The following is an 11,379-nucleotide window of genomic DNA, read 5'->3' as shown; positions in this document are numbered from 1 at the left end:
GGTGGGGGGATGGGGGCAAGGGCTGAGGTTTGGGCAGAACTAGCCTAACAGAAGTAGCAGAAAGTTCTTCCAAAGCTTAGCTCAACTGGAAAGCTAGGTGTGTCCTGGCCTCCTGGTGTCCTGGGGGATGGGGCCGGGTCTGGCTTCTCCAGCCTGGAGAGGCTGTGCCTGGGACTAATTGGCTTGCCCTCCTTCCGCTGCCGGAGAAAGTCTTGGCTAATTTGCCGGAACGCTCTAGTTAAATGCCAATTAGGACATTCTGTCCACTGCTCTCTTCCAATATATTAATAATGTAATTAAGCATTTATTGCCTGCACAAATTAAAAATTAACTTAAACGGACAGCCTGGAAAACTGAGGAAGTGACCGCTTAAACAACCAATTTGCATCTCATTCGAGTATCAACATCTAAGCACAGTCTGGGGTGCTGGATTTGGCTTCCCAATGAGGGGTCCAGCTAGCTGCCAACAGCTGCTGACTTCTCCTGCGCAGGCCGATTCCGCCCCAGTCCTAGGTGTGAAGGGTGTGGTCTTGCCCCAGATGGGCGGGAGGGCTTTCTGCTAGGCAGCCACCTTGGCTTCCCATATCCCCATCCCCTTTTCTCAGGGGTGTTTGGTGTGGATTTCAGTGAAAGGAGATGCTGCTGGGGGTGGCTGGGAGGGGGCAGTCACCGAAGCCCCTGCCACTCCCACCCCAGGATCGATTTGTCCTGCATTCCAGCCCAGGAGATGGGAAGCAGATGGTGCTGGAGTGGGGAGGAGGGGAGGTGACCAAGGAACTAGGAGACCCTCCCTCCAACCAGCCCCCTGGAGGGAGGGGGGTGGGGTCTCTGAGAGAGCTTGCGGGGGGATGGGGCCAGCAGTATCCTCCAAAAAAAAAAAAATGATGAAAGGATAAAGTTCCTGTCTCTTCCCTGTCCTCAGGCATCTGTCTAACACAACAGGTGTGACACTGCTAGTTTTCTTCTCCAAACAGCCACAGGGGGATCTTGGCAGGAGGAGCAGGACAGCAGGGAGTGAGGGGAACTGGAGGGGCCTGAATGGGAGCTCTGCAGCCCTGGGGCAGGAGGGTAGGAGGGCAGGGAACACCAGCCAGCACGGGGCCCTCCCTCCGCACCCTCGGCCCCCAGACTCTCAGGCCTCACATCAAAGGCCTCTCTGCCTGTGCCCCCGCGGCCGAGCCCTCCTGATCCACGGTCTTCCCACTCGTGTGGAGGGCGGTTCAGCAGCAGCCTGTGCACTGTGGTGAGGACCCCGGCAGGACTCCTCCGTTCTCCCTTGGGGCGTGGATTGGGTTCCTTTGGCCTGTGCAAGGGGGGCTCCTTTGGGGTCCGAGTCATTGTCCCAGAACCATGGGACCCGGGCAAGGGGTGGGGACTGCCTTCCTTTCACCAGGGTGCTGGCCTCACCCCGGCTGTATGCTGTCCCGCCCCCAAGGCCGTGGGGAAGGGCCCGGTCCCTAAGGGAGATGAAAGGAGTGACTCGAGGCAACTTGTTTTAAAGACTTTATTTATAAAAAAGTACATTTTTTTTCCTCAATACATTTTCAACCCATCATTTTTTTTTTATACAAGTAAAAGGGGGTGATGCAAACACCCCCCTGGGTTAGAACCAGGAGAATCTGCTGGACCGTCCCCGGGACCAAAGACGAAAACGGTGACTCAGAACCTGAAGCAAAGGTGGTGCATCACACTTGGGGACTAGGGGGCGGGGAAGGGGGCAGCTTCTCCTGGATTTTGTTTCCATTTATACAAAAAAAGAAAGCCATTTTTTTTTCCGGCCTCGAATCCCATTCCTCACAGCAGGAGTCAGAAGAGCAGCAGCACCAGTGGGGTGGGGGCTCCTCTGGCCTTAAAAACAGGCAGCAGCAGTGAGGCCCCAAGATGCCCTCACCGCCTGGGCCATGGCACAGGGGCTGGAGCAGGTGTCCCCGCGGGTGCGGAGCCTGGAGGAACCCACCTACTTCTCACTAGGAGAGGGTTCTGGGTGGCAGTCAGGCCTCGGAGGTCTCTGTCTGGCTCCCCGGGGGCCTGGCAACCCTCCCCTCCTCCCAGGTGAGCTGCCCACGTCACCTAACACAATCCCCGATTCCTCTTCTTGGAGGATGGCGGAAAAATTATTGCATCAGTGACTTGGGCACGTGGGAGGGGTTTGGCAGAGGGGGCAGAGGCCTGGGAAATGGCCCCTGTGAGTCTCTCTTAGGGCCCAAGCACTGAAATCACTGTTTTGCTGAAGGGCTTTCAGCAGGACCAGCCCATCCCCCTGGCCTGTCTGTGGGGCTGTGAGCACACACCTGTGCTGGTGCCCAGGCACCTGTGCTTAGGTCTGTCAGAGGGGTGTGTGCCCCTAGGTACGCGTGTGCAGGCCCCAGGTGGCTGCACACGCGTGCCTGTGGTCCCCCATTCTGTGCTGCTGCTCTTCAGATCCTTCTGATCAAAGAGGACTCAGAGGGTCTGTCACACATTAGAACAATATCAAAATCTTAAGGAAATAGGGGTATCGGTGGAGTGGGGGGCGGGCAAGGATAGGGAGGGTAACACGAGGCAGAATGACAACTGGGGAGGTCTTGGCACAATGAAGACCAAGTTTATTTCACGTCCAGCAAAGGCAGAAGCTCAGCTCACGCTGGGGGCACAGAGAAGCAAGACATCCTTGTCTCTTGATGGGGCCAGACCTCCCCTGTACCAGCTGGCTGTGTCTGGGCCTATCTCCCCACAAACTTGGGGCACAGAAAACCCTGTCTTCCCAGGGTCAACCCTGGCCTCATAACCACTCTTGGCCCTGGGTAGCAGCTGCCTGCTGGGCCCCTGACAAGGCAGGAGCCTCCCACGTGGCCCATGCATGTGGCCCGGACCCCACAATTTGTGCTTTGCAGGAGGGGAGGGCTAGGAGGTGTCTTAAGGGGGACTCAGTGCTTTGGCTAGGCCCGGGGGCCTCCTAAGTCCATCATATAATGAGGAAGAGGAGATGGCAGTGCAGGATAAAAAAGACACAAGAGGAGTCTTTTCAATCTTGTGATTTCAAGGGGACACAGTGCCTCTGTCAGGCATGCCCCTGGGATTTCCTCCTGCCTGGGGACAAGGGGACCAAGCGGAGGGGACAGAGTGGTGTGAGGTGGGATGGGGCAGTGATGTAACATGGAAAAGGTCCTCTGCCCTGGGGGGACACATGCTGCTGGGACATGCAGCCCAGCTCCTCCACCAACCTCTGCCTTGTGGTTAGACCCCAGAATTTTCTCCCAACTCTACCCCATCCAGTACCCCCAAAGCCAAGAGGGGAGAGCCGCCCCAGGGCTGGCATGGCTTCAGACTTCTGCTACGTGGCTACTGGGCGGCCTGGGCTGGGGCTAGGGCAGTGGGGGCCAGGTGAGAAGGGTGGCCCATTTGGTGGGCCCAGGGTTGCCAGGGCAGAGAGAGAGCTGGCTGGGGGTCCAATAGCAGCACCAGGGAGGGGAGGAGTAGGGCGGGGGCTGGGGGCTCCCTTGGGAAGCCTATGGCAGGGTAGATTGGTGCCCGTGGGGCACAGAGTGGTCTGCCTCCCTCCCCCGACACTTGCCATCCCACAGAGCCCCTGCACCCTGGGCTGAGCTACCTAGAATCCTGATGGGCAGGCATGAACCTGCCTCTCCCATCCTAGAGTCCTTCCCATCTAGAGTGCTGGGGGGACGGGGTGGGCAGATGGAGGAACTGAGGCACTTTGAGCTGGGGGAGCTGAGAGAGGGCTGAGAGGGGTCTTCCTCCATGGTATAGATGGGAAGACCATCAATCTTGGGTGATTGGCAGGAACCCAGAGCCCCATCTAAGGAGGGAAACTACAACTCAAAGGGAAAGCTTCTCCAAGGTCCCCCCTCATCCAGAATGGAGACCAGGGACAGCTGAGCAAGACGGGAGGGTGGCAAGCAGGAGCTTCAGACTCAGGATCCCTGGCTACCCCACTCCCCTTGAACTTTCTGCCAGGCCCGGAACATCTACGTTGACCTTTGTGGGTGAGGAGCTGCCTACACTCTCCAGGGTCTTATCAGACAGTGTCTGCAGAGCTTCTATTGTGTGAGCTTTTTTCTCTGTTGCCCTCCACATCAATCCTCCTTCACCTGTAACTCCTGGAGGTAATCCCCTCCTGGGATCCCAGCTCTGACTCCCCGAGAGAATCAAGAGTTAGTTGCTAGCACTTGATAGATAAGGGAGAAATCTGAGGAACTTCCATGCTGTAAGAAGCAGTGAGGGGTCAGCCCGAGATCCAAGGGTGGAGGCACCAAAGGGCCTAGTTGCTGCTACCCTTGGCAGCTTCTGAAGGCTGCCCCCGTCCTCAGCTGGAAGGAAGGGGGAAGAGGCAGAGCAGAAAGGCGGGCCTTGGGCAGTGTCCAGCCTGGGTAAGGCATGTGACCCCAGGGGAGCACAGGAGTAGACACGAGTGGCGTGTGTGTACATGTGGGTGTGTGTAGTGTTGGTAGGGGTGTATGGACGTGTGGGCCAGAGTCTACCTGGAGCCCCGCTCTGTGGGGAGCGGACTGGGGTAAAGAGGAGAACACACCAGATCTGGGCCGACTTAACTCTCTGGAGGCCAATGAGGAAAAAAAATGTAAAACCCACCTTGCCAGGGAACACACTGTCCAAGGCCGTAGGTGGGGGCCTCAACTTGATTCACTTAACAAACAAGGACAACCCTGGGTGCTCTGGAAAGCCACCCCCACTCCTTGGGTGCAATGGCTGTCTAGACGGGAGGCCGAGCTCCTGCTGCGCCAGCTCGTGGCAGGGTGGGGGGTGGGTGCCAGGTTCCCTCTCCCAGGGAAGGAGGAGCAGCATCCAGGGTCGGGTGGCTGAGGGGTGGGGGCTCTTCCTCTTGGAGCCCCTTCAGCCCTCCACCCGCAAGGGAGAGGACACAAACAAATTCCAGTGTTGGGGGGGAGGGCTGGCTCCCCAAACCCTGGAGGGACGCCCAGGTACACAAGACGAGAACAGGGCTCCCTGCAGAGGGCAGCAGGTGGGGTCAGGAGGGAAAGGTACAGCAACACTGAAGCCACAGTGAACACAACTCCATGGGGGAGGGTGGGGGCCAGGGAGGAAGTCAAAACAAAGCCAGGTCCAGGCCCTGGGCTCCCGGTTCCCTGGGGGCGTGGGGCCAGCTTTGGGCAGCTGAATGAGTCTCTGCTGAGCTCCTGGAGGAATGGGAGGTGGGGGGTGGGCAGGGGGCGTGCGGGTCGGGGCTGGGACCCAGGGGGCGCAGAGGCTCTGGAAAGGGGGCTACACGTACCACTCCTTCTTGGAAATGAAAGACCCGTCGTTCTGAGAGACCATGTTCTCGGCCAAGTCCAGCTGCTCGGGGTCGTACTGGTAGCCCAGAGTCCGGTCCCCATAGCCGTCCTGACGGGCCTCTGCCTCATCCACGGTGAAGTAGGGCCGCTTGGCATCCTCGTCGTATTTGGGGTGAGGGCCGCCCACCTTGCGCTCGCCCCCACCGCCGCCCTCCTCCTCCTCTTCCTCCTCATAGCTGCTTCCGCCCAGTGGGCCGGCTTTCTTCTCGTCGTCTGAGTCCTCGGGGTACTGCAGGTTCTGGGCCATGGGCGGGTGGTGCTGGGGGATGCCCGCCTTGCTGTAGCCGTTGCCGTACACGTGCTTCTTGGTGCTGTAGTCACCCTTGAAGGTGTGGCGGCGCCGGCGTAGGGCCACCACTATCCCGCCGACCACAATCAGCACCAGCAGGATGCTCCCCACCACACCCCCAATGATGGCCGTGGGCACTGGCCCTGCGCGCCGCCCATGTTCGGGAGGAGAAGGGGTGTAGGGGAACTCTGGGTGAGGAAAAGAGATGGAGGGGGACAGAGTCAGTGTCTGCTCCTGGGGAGTCGGGAGGTAAGGAGGGAGGGAGGGAGGCAGGGGAGGAAAAGCCAGGAAGTGGGCCCAAGGCCCAAGGAAGATTCTAGTTCCAGAGGCCCCGTGAGCACCCCATCCCTCCAACGTGCTGCAGCGTTGGTTGCTAGAGCAAGGGAAGAGAGAGGCAGAGACAGTCCCATAGCCCTAGAACCTCCCTGCTGACTTCTCCTTGGATGGGGTGCTAGCCCACCCATGACCCAGTGTCCACTAGATGCCAGTCACTGCCACGACCCCCCGTGAAACAGGTATGCTATTAATTTTCATCCAGTACACGAAGACATGGGGCTTAGAGAGGTTAAATAACTTGCCTGAGGCCACCAGCCAATCAGGCATCATTGGTTCTCTTGCACAGAAAGCCCATGCAGATCTCACCACCGTCTGGTCCAACACCTGCTGGTCACTGTGCCCCGGCACCACACCGTGGCTTCCGAGATTCAGAGCCTAGAGTAGACTGGGTGCCCTATGCCTGATGTCATCTGCTCCCAGAGTACAGGGAAGGGAACAGGCTCCCAGGTGCTCGCCCTGTAGATACATCCTGAGTGCCAGAAACCCAGGTTCTTGGCTGCGTTCTGGCCCTGCAGGGTAAGGGGGGAGCCAGGGTGTGCAGCCATCCTGGGCTGTGATCATAGGATGCTCAGCATGGCCGCGCAGAAAGGGGGAGTGAGAGCATGTGAGCAGCACAGATGACAAGTATACACAAGAGGGCACGCGCGTGGGCACAACGAGCCCGCACACCTGTGCTGATGTGATGAGCGTGTGGGTACACACACGTCCACGCTGAGGACAGAGGAAAAACAAAAAGGCAAAAACGGTGAAAAGAAAAAGGAAGTGGGTGGGTGGAGAGAGAAGGCTGGGTCAGTGACTTGGCCAGTGGGGCCAGGCCAGAGGCCTTTTAAAAGGGTCCCCAGGTGAGGCTGAGGGAGGCGCTTCCCAGCACCACCACAGGGTGGCACTGGAGACCACCTCTGGCCTTGGACCGAAGGAACTGGTGGGCAGGTCCAGGGCAGGCCTGGAGGGCTGACCTCGGCAGCTTGCACCCCTCCTCTCTTCAGGCCAGAGGAGAGGGTGGATTTGGGCATACGGTCAGGCCTCTGGGAATCGGTTTCTGCCAGCTTACTCCCTGATTCAGCATCACTCACTCCGTGGGAATCCTGTTCCTCCTAGGAGACCAGTCCCTCCCCCGGGGGGTGGAGCCAGTCTTATGTGTGTGAGCATGTAGGGTGCTGTCTGCAGCAGGCGGGAGCAGGGCAAGGATTCTAGACAAGAAACGGGAGGGCCTTCCAGGAGTTCAGGCTCGAAGAGCTAATGAAAACACTGGGGCCAAGGAGGGGATGCGATTTGCCCACGTCGAATGGCTGAGTGGGGACCACCCAGATGCTCCCATTCCTGGCTTCCCCACAGGCGGGAGTTGGCAGAGAAGCACAACCACTGAAGACTCAGCTTCCCACTTGTCACCACCGTGTCCTCAGTGCAGGTCACGAAGTGACTGTCCAATAAATATTTATTGAATATTTGTCCTCACCGCCCACTTCCAGAACAGCCTCCCTGAACCTCAGGCTGCTTCTCCTGGTTTACCAGGTCCCATCTGTTTACTGCCTTGAAAAGGGCTGCGCACCTGCTCCCTGTGAGATGGGAGCTGCCACCACAAGAAATGCCCAAGGGGCAGCTGGCAGGAACCTAGCTGCCTCTGTACTTTCAACCTGCCGGCTCCCTCATCAGTTCTCACCCCAACCTGCGTGCTCTCTCCTCTCGCCACCTGCCTAATCATCGCTCTGTCCACCCGCCCACCCACTCAGCAACATGTACCGAGCATTGACTTTGCTAGTCACAGGATACGAAGAACTAGCTGCCCAGCTGAGGAACCAAACGACACTCTTAGAGACAAAGCAGCACGTGGACATCAGGGTGCTGGCAGTGCTTCGGGCGTGCAGGGAAGGAGAGCACTGTGGCCTGGTTTTTGAAAAGGCCTCTTGGAGGAGAGAAGACGGGCCAAGTTGAAGGATGACTAAGACTTGGAGAGGCCAACAGAATAAGGAAGGCGTCAGGTGGAGGGGCCTGCCCTCCCTTTCTGACATGCTCCCTTTGCCGTCTAATACAAGTCCTTGATCCTTGTCCCTTCTGAGTGTTCTGTCTGCAGACAGCATTGCTGGGCCTTCTCTCTGCTCCAGCCGCCTGGCTGTGGGCTCTGTTCTTGGGCCTTCAGCCCTTACCCTCTGCTTTCTTTCCTAGGGATAGACCTGATAGCAGTGTCCTGAGTTACCTTCATCCTGCTGGCTCTCCAACCCATCTTGGGTAGCTAGCTCTCACCCAACTCTGGGGCTTTATCTCCAAAGGCTTCGTGGATAGCAGTTCCCAAGCTGTGGCCATGGGACCCTAAGCCATTGGCTCAGAGGGTCAGCAAAAACACCGGGGTCAAACTCTTTGGGAAACATTGGTGGAGACAAAGCCTCAGAGCCCCTCATCTTCTCCGGCACACTGTGAACTGTATGAGGAGCATGTAGGCTGCAGTGTTTCCTAACCTACTGGAGCATGAACCCTACCCCTCCTGATGCAAGGACCATTCACAGGACGAGTGTTTGGGTACCCACTTTGAAAACTCTTTTTTATCTAGCACATCCTCATTTGGAATTCTGTCTACCACCTTAAAGCCCATCTCTCTCAATCCTGGTTCACCATCTTCCCTCCAAACCCTCTTCCCTTCAACACAACTCCCACCACCATTTGTCTGCTCTTCCAGCTTAGAATCTCATTTATCTCTGGTGCTTCCTTCTTTACCTCTTGGGTCCAAATCTGCCATCAAACCTTGTTGATGTTTCCTATTTAATAGATTTTACTGTTACAGTAGATTCCTGAATCTCCCACCTTCATTTGGTCTCTGTCCCCTTTTAGTCCCTCCATCCACAGTCACCAGGTTAATTTTCACTGTGTAGACACTACCACTCCCTTGCTCCAAAACTAGCAGTGACTTCTCCCTTGCCTGTTCATCCACACCAGGCTGGTCTTCAAAGCTTCCATCACACAACTTGATCTTGGATTTGGCCAACTCACTGTCCTTGCTGTCCCAGTTGATTCTTCACTGTAAACCTTTGCTCATGCTGTTCCCCCTGCCAGGAATGCCCTTCCTCATCCCCTTCTGCTCATTTCAGTGCTTCAGTCCCTTCTTTGTGCAGCCTTCTCTTCTCCAGCTCACACTTCCCTCTTGAGAATTTTGATTTACCCATGATCTGCAGCTCTCATTTGCTATAAACAATAGCTTATTCCATGCCATTAATCACATACTGACATATTAGAGTAAAGCCTGTAACAGAACACCCTGCAATAAATGCAAATTAGGATCTACCATGATTGGCTCTGGTCTGTCTGCCAGTTTTCAAATGGCTAAAGTTCTGTTCTGCGGGAACGGGAAGAGGGGTTGAGGAAGTGGCAGCCTCCTGGTAATGTGGGGCTGACTCAATTCAGCCTGTTATAGTTGTGTACAATGTCAGCTCCACTATATTTACTTTTGTCCTTTCTGTAGCAACAGACACCCAAGGAGAAGTAAATCCCTCCTACATTTTACTCAACTGGATTGAATTTTTTTGGACGCCACGAATCACAGTACAGTAGAGTTTACCTGTTTCACGAGAGTGACTAGTGTCCCAGACTAGTCTGTGAATTTGAATTCAAGGTAAATCTAGAAGCTGACCGCTTCTCACCATCTCCATCACTACTGACCTGATCCCAGCCACTGTCACCTCTTACGGAGACGATCACCTTCTCACAGAGGCCTTCCCTAACTACCTTTCTGAAAATGACAGCTGACGAACCCCTGCCCCCAGCACTTGTGAACCCCTTACCTGCTTTGCTTTTCTCCGTACCACCTTCAAAATGACTATATAACTTTTCAAATGTATTTTGTGTGTTAGTTGCCGTCTGTCCTTCTGTGCTAAAATGCAAGCTCCATAGGGACAGGGGCTTGGTTTGGCTCCCTGATGTATCCCCAAGCACCCAGCCTGCCTGGCATGTGGCCAGAGTCCAAGAACATTCGGTGAATGAATTCTACAAAGGCAAGGCCATGTCTGAGAGGCGAGCCTCTGGGTCCCTTTCTCCTCTCGGGCCTTCTGTTTAACTTTCCCCCCGCTAAGTCCTAAGTAGCTTTACTCTTCCCTGGGGATTCTGGGGACCAGAGGGAATCCTGATGATTTTGCTTACTTAAAGGCCAGCCTGCCTAGAGGCAGGAGACGGGTTAACATGACCTTCCAGCATTGCAGACTTCAAAGTGGAAATGCAAGGTAAGGGTGCAGGAGGAGTGGCTATGGGGACCTAACTCATTTGTAAGCAGGGGTGGCTGCCTGGCGTGGATGGAGCGCCCTCCCCTCTCATCCCTCCAGCTGTCACATTCAGCTAGTAGCTCCTGTCTTTGTGCCAGGAGCAGAGCCTCAAAGGCCGCAGCTGGCAGGAGAGAGAAGAGCTGGGCCGTGGGGGTCATCTGTGCTTCCTGGTGGGGGGCCCAGCCGGCTTCCCTCACTTCCTCTTATAAAGAGGGCAGCCCGGCGGCCCCATTCCTGAAGGGCTGCAGCTTTCCCTCTGGGCCTGCGGCCGGCTGGGACCCTGGGCAGTGGAGGTTCTGTATTTCCTAACTGAGGGGGTGGGCTGGAATGGGGGCTTTGGATGGGTCAGAGGCCACATGAAGTTTAGGGCTTCCAGCCTGGGTCTAGGATCTGAAGGAGGTTTGGGGTCAAAGAGGATGTTGGGCTTGCTTTGCAAACCAACGTCTGCTGCCTCCTCAGGCAGGCAGGCGAGGCTCCGGCACCAGAACACTAGGCCCGGAGGCTGGGGGAACTACAGCTCCCAGAGCGCGGTGCTGCCGGCCCAGGGACCCGGGAAGGCCTGAGGTCAAGCTCTGGGAAGCCCTTCTTCCCCTCCTGCAGCTGCAGCAGCTGTGCATCACGGCGGACCAGCAGGCAGGGCCTCCGCAGGCTGGGGGAGAACCGAGACCTCCCAGGGGTGCCGACGCAGCTGCCTCCTCACAGGCTCCCCGACGGCCTGGAGCAGGCACGTCCGCCCGGCGCGCCGCCGCGGGCCCCCTCCTGCACGCTCAGCACGCAGACAGTCACTTGCCTGCTTGTCGGTGCACGTTTACACACTCAGAGGCACACACCCACACTCACAGGCTCACACGCCCGGGCACGTGTGTGTGCCCAGGCACGCACACTCGCAGGCTCACACGCCTCCTCCCGGAAGGACCTCGGAGTCCCACTAACCCTTGGGCTGAAGAACCGGCCTAACAGGCAGCCCCCCTGGCCTGCACCCACAACAGCACTTCGCTGGAAAGGGAAAATGGGACAGACACCCCGCAGCGCCGCGGCCTCCCTGCCCCGCTCCCGGAGTGCCCTGTATACTCTTCTGCAGAAAGCCCCCGCCCCAGGGACAGTGCAGCCTCACTTGGCCTCTCTGGTCTGGTCAAGGCCATACCCTCGCGGCGCCCCCACCCCCGACTCTCAGCATTGCCCCGGGAGGGAGAAGGGAGGG

General features: G+C 57.2%; 1 protein-coding gene across 1 annotated transcript in view; it reads right to left on the bottom strand.

The window, feature by feature from the left end:
• Nucleotides 1–1,490: 1,490 nt before the first annotated feature.
• Nucleotides 1,491–11,379, bottom strand: part of NECTIN1 (nectin cell adhesion molecule 1) — a 65,536-nt gene continuing 55,647 nt past the window's right edge. The window contains exon 6 of the mRNA XM_006207723.4: nucleotides 1,491–5,786. Coding sequence (XP_006207785.1) covers nucleotides 5,239–5,786 — 548 coding nt within the window. The 3' untranslated portion in view covers nucleotides 1,491–5,238. The remainder of the gene's footprint in view (nucleotides 5,787–11,379) is intronic.

Source organism: Vicugna pacos, chromosome 33, assembly GCF_048564905.1.
Source record: "Vicugna pacos chromosome 33, VicPac4, whole genome shotgun sequence".
In the NCBI taxonomy this organism is placed as follows: Eukaryota; Metazoa; Chordata; class Mammalia; order Artiodactyla; family Camelidae; genus Vicugna; species Vicugna pacos.
Note: the sequence above shows the minus strand (reverse complement) of the source record. Positions and strands in the feature narration are given on the sequence as shown.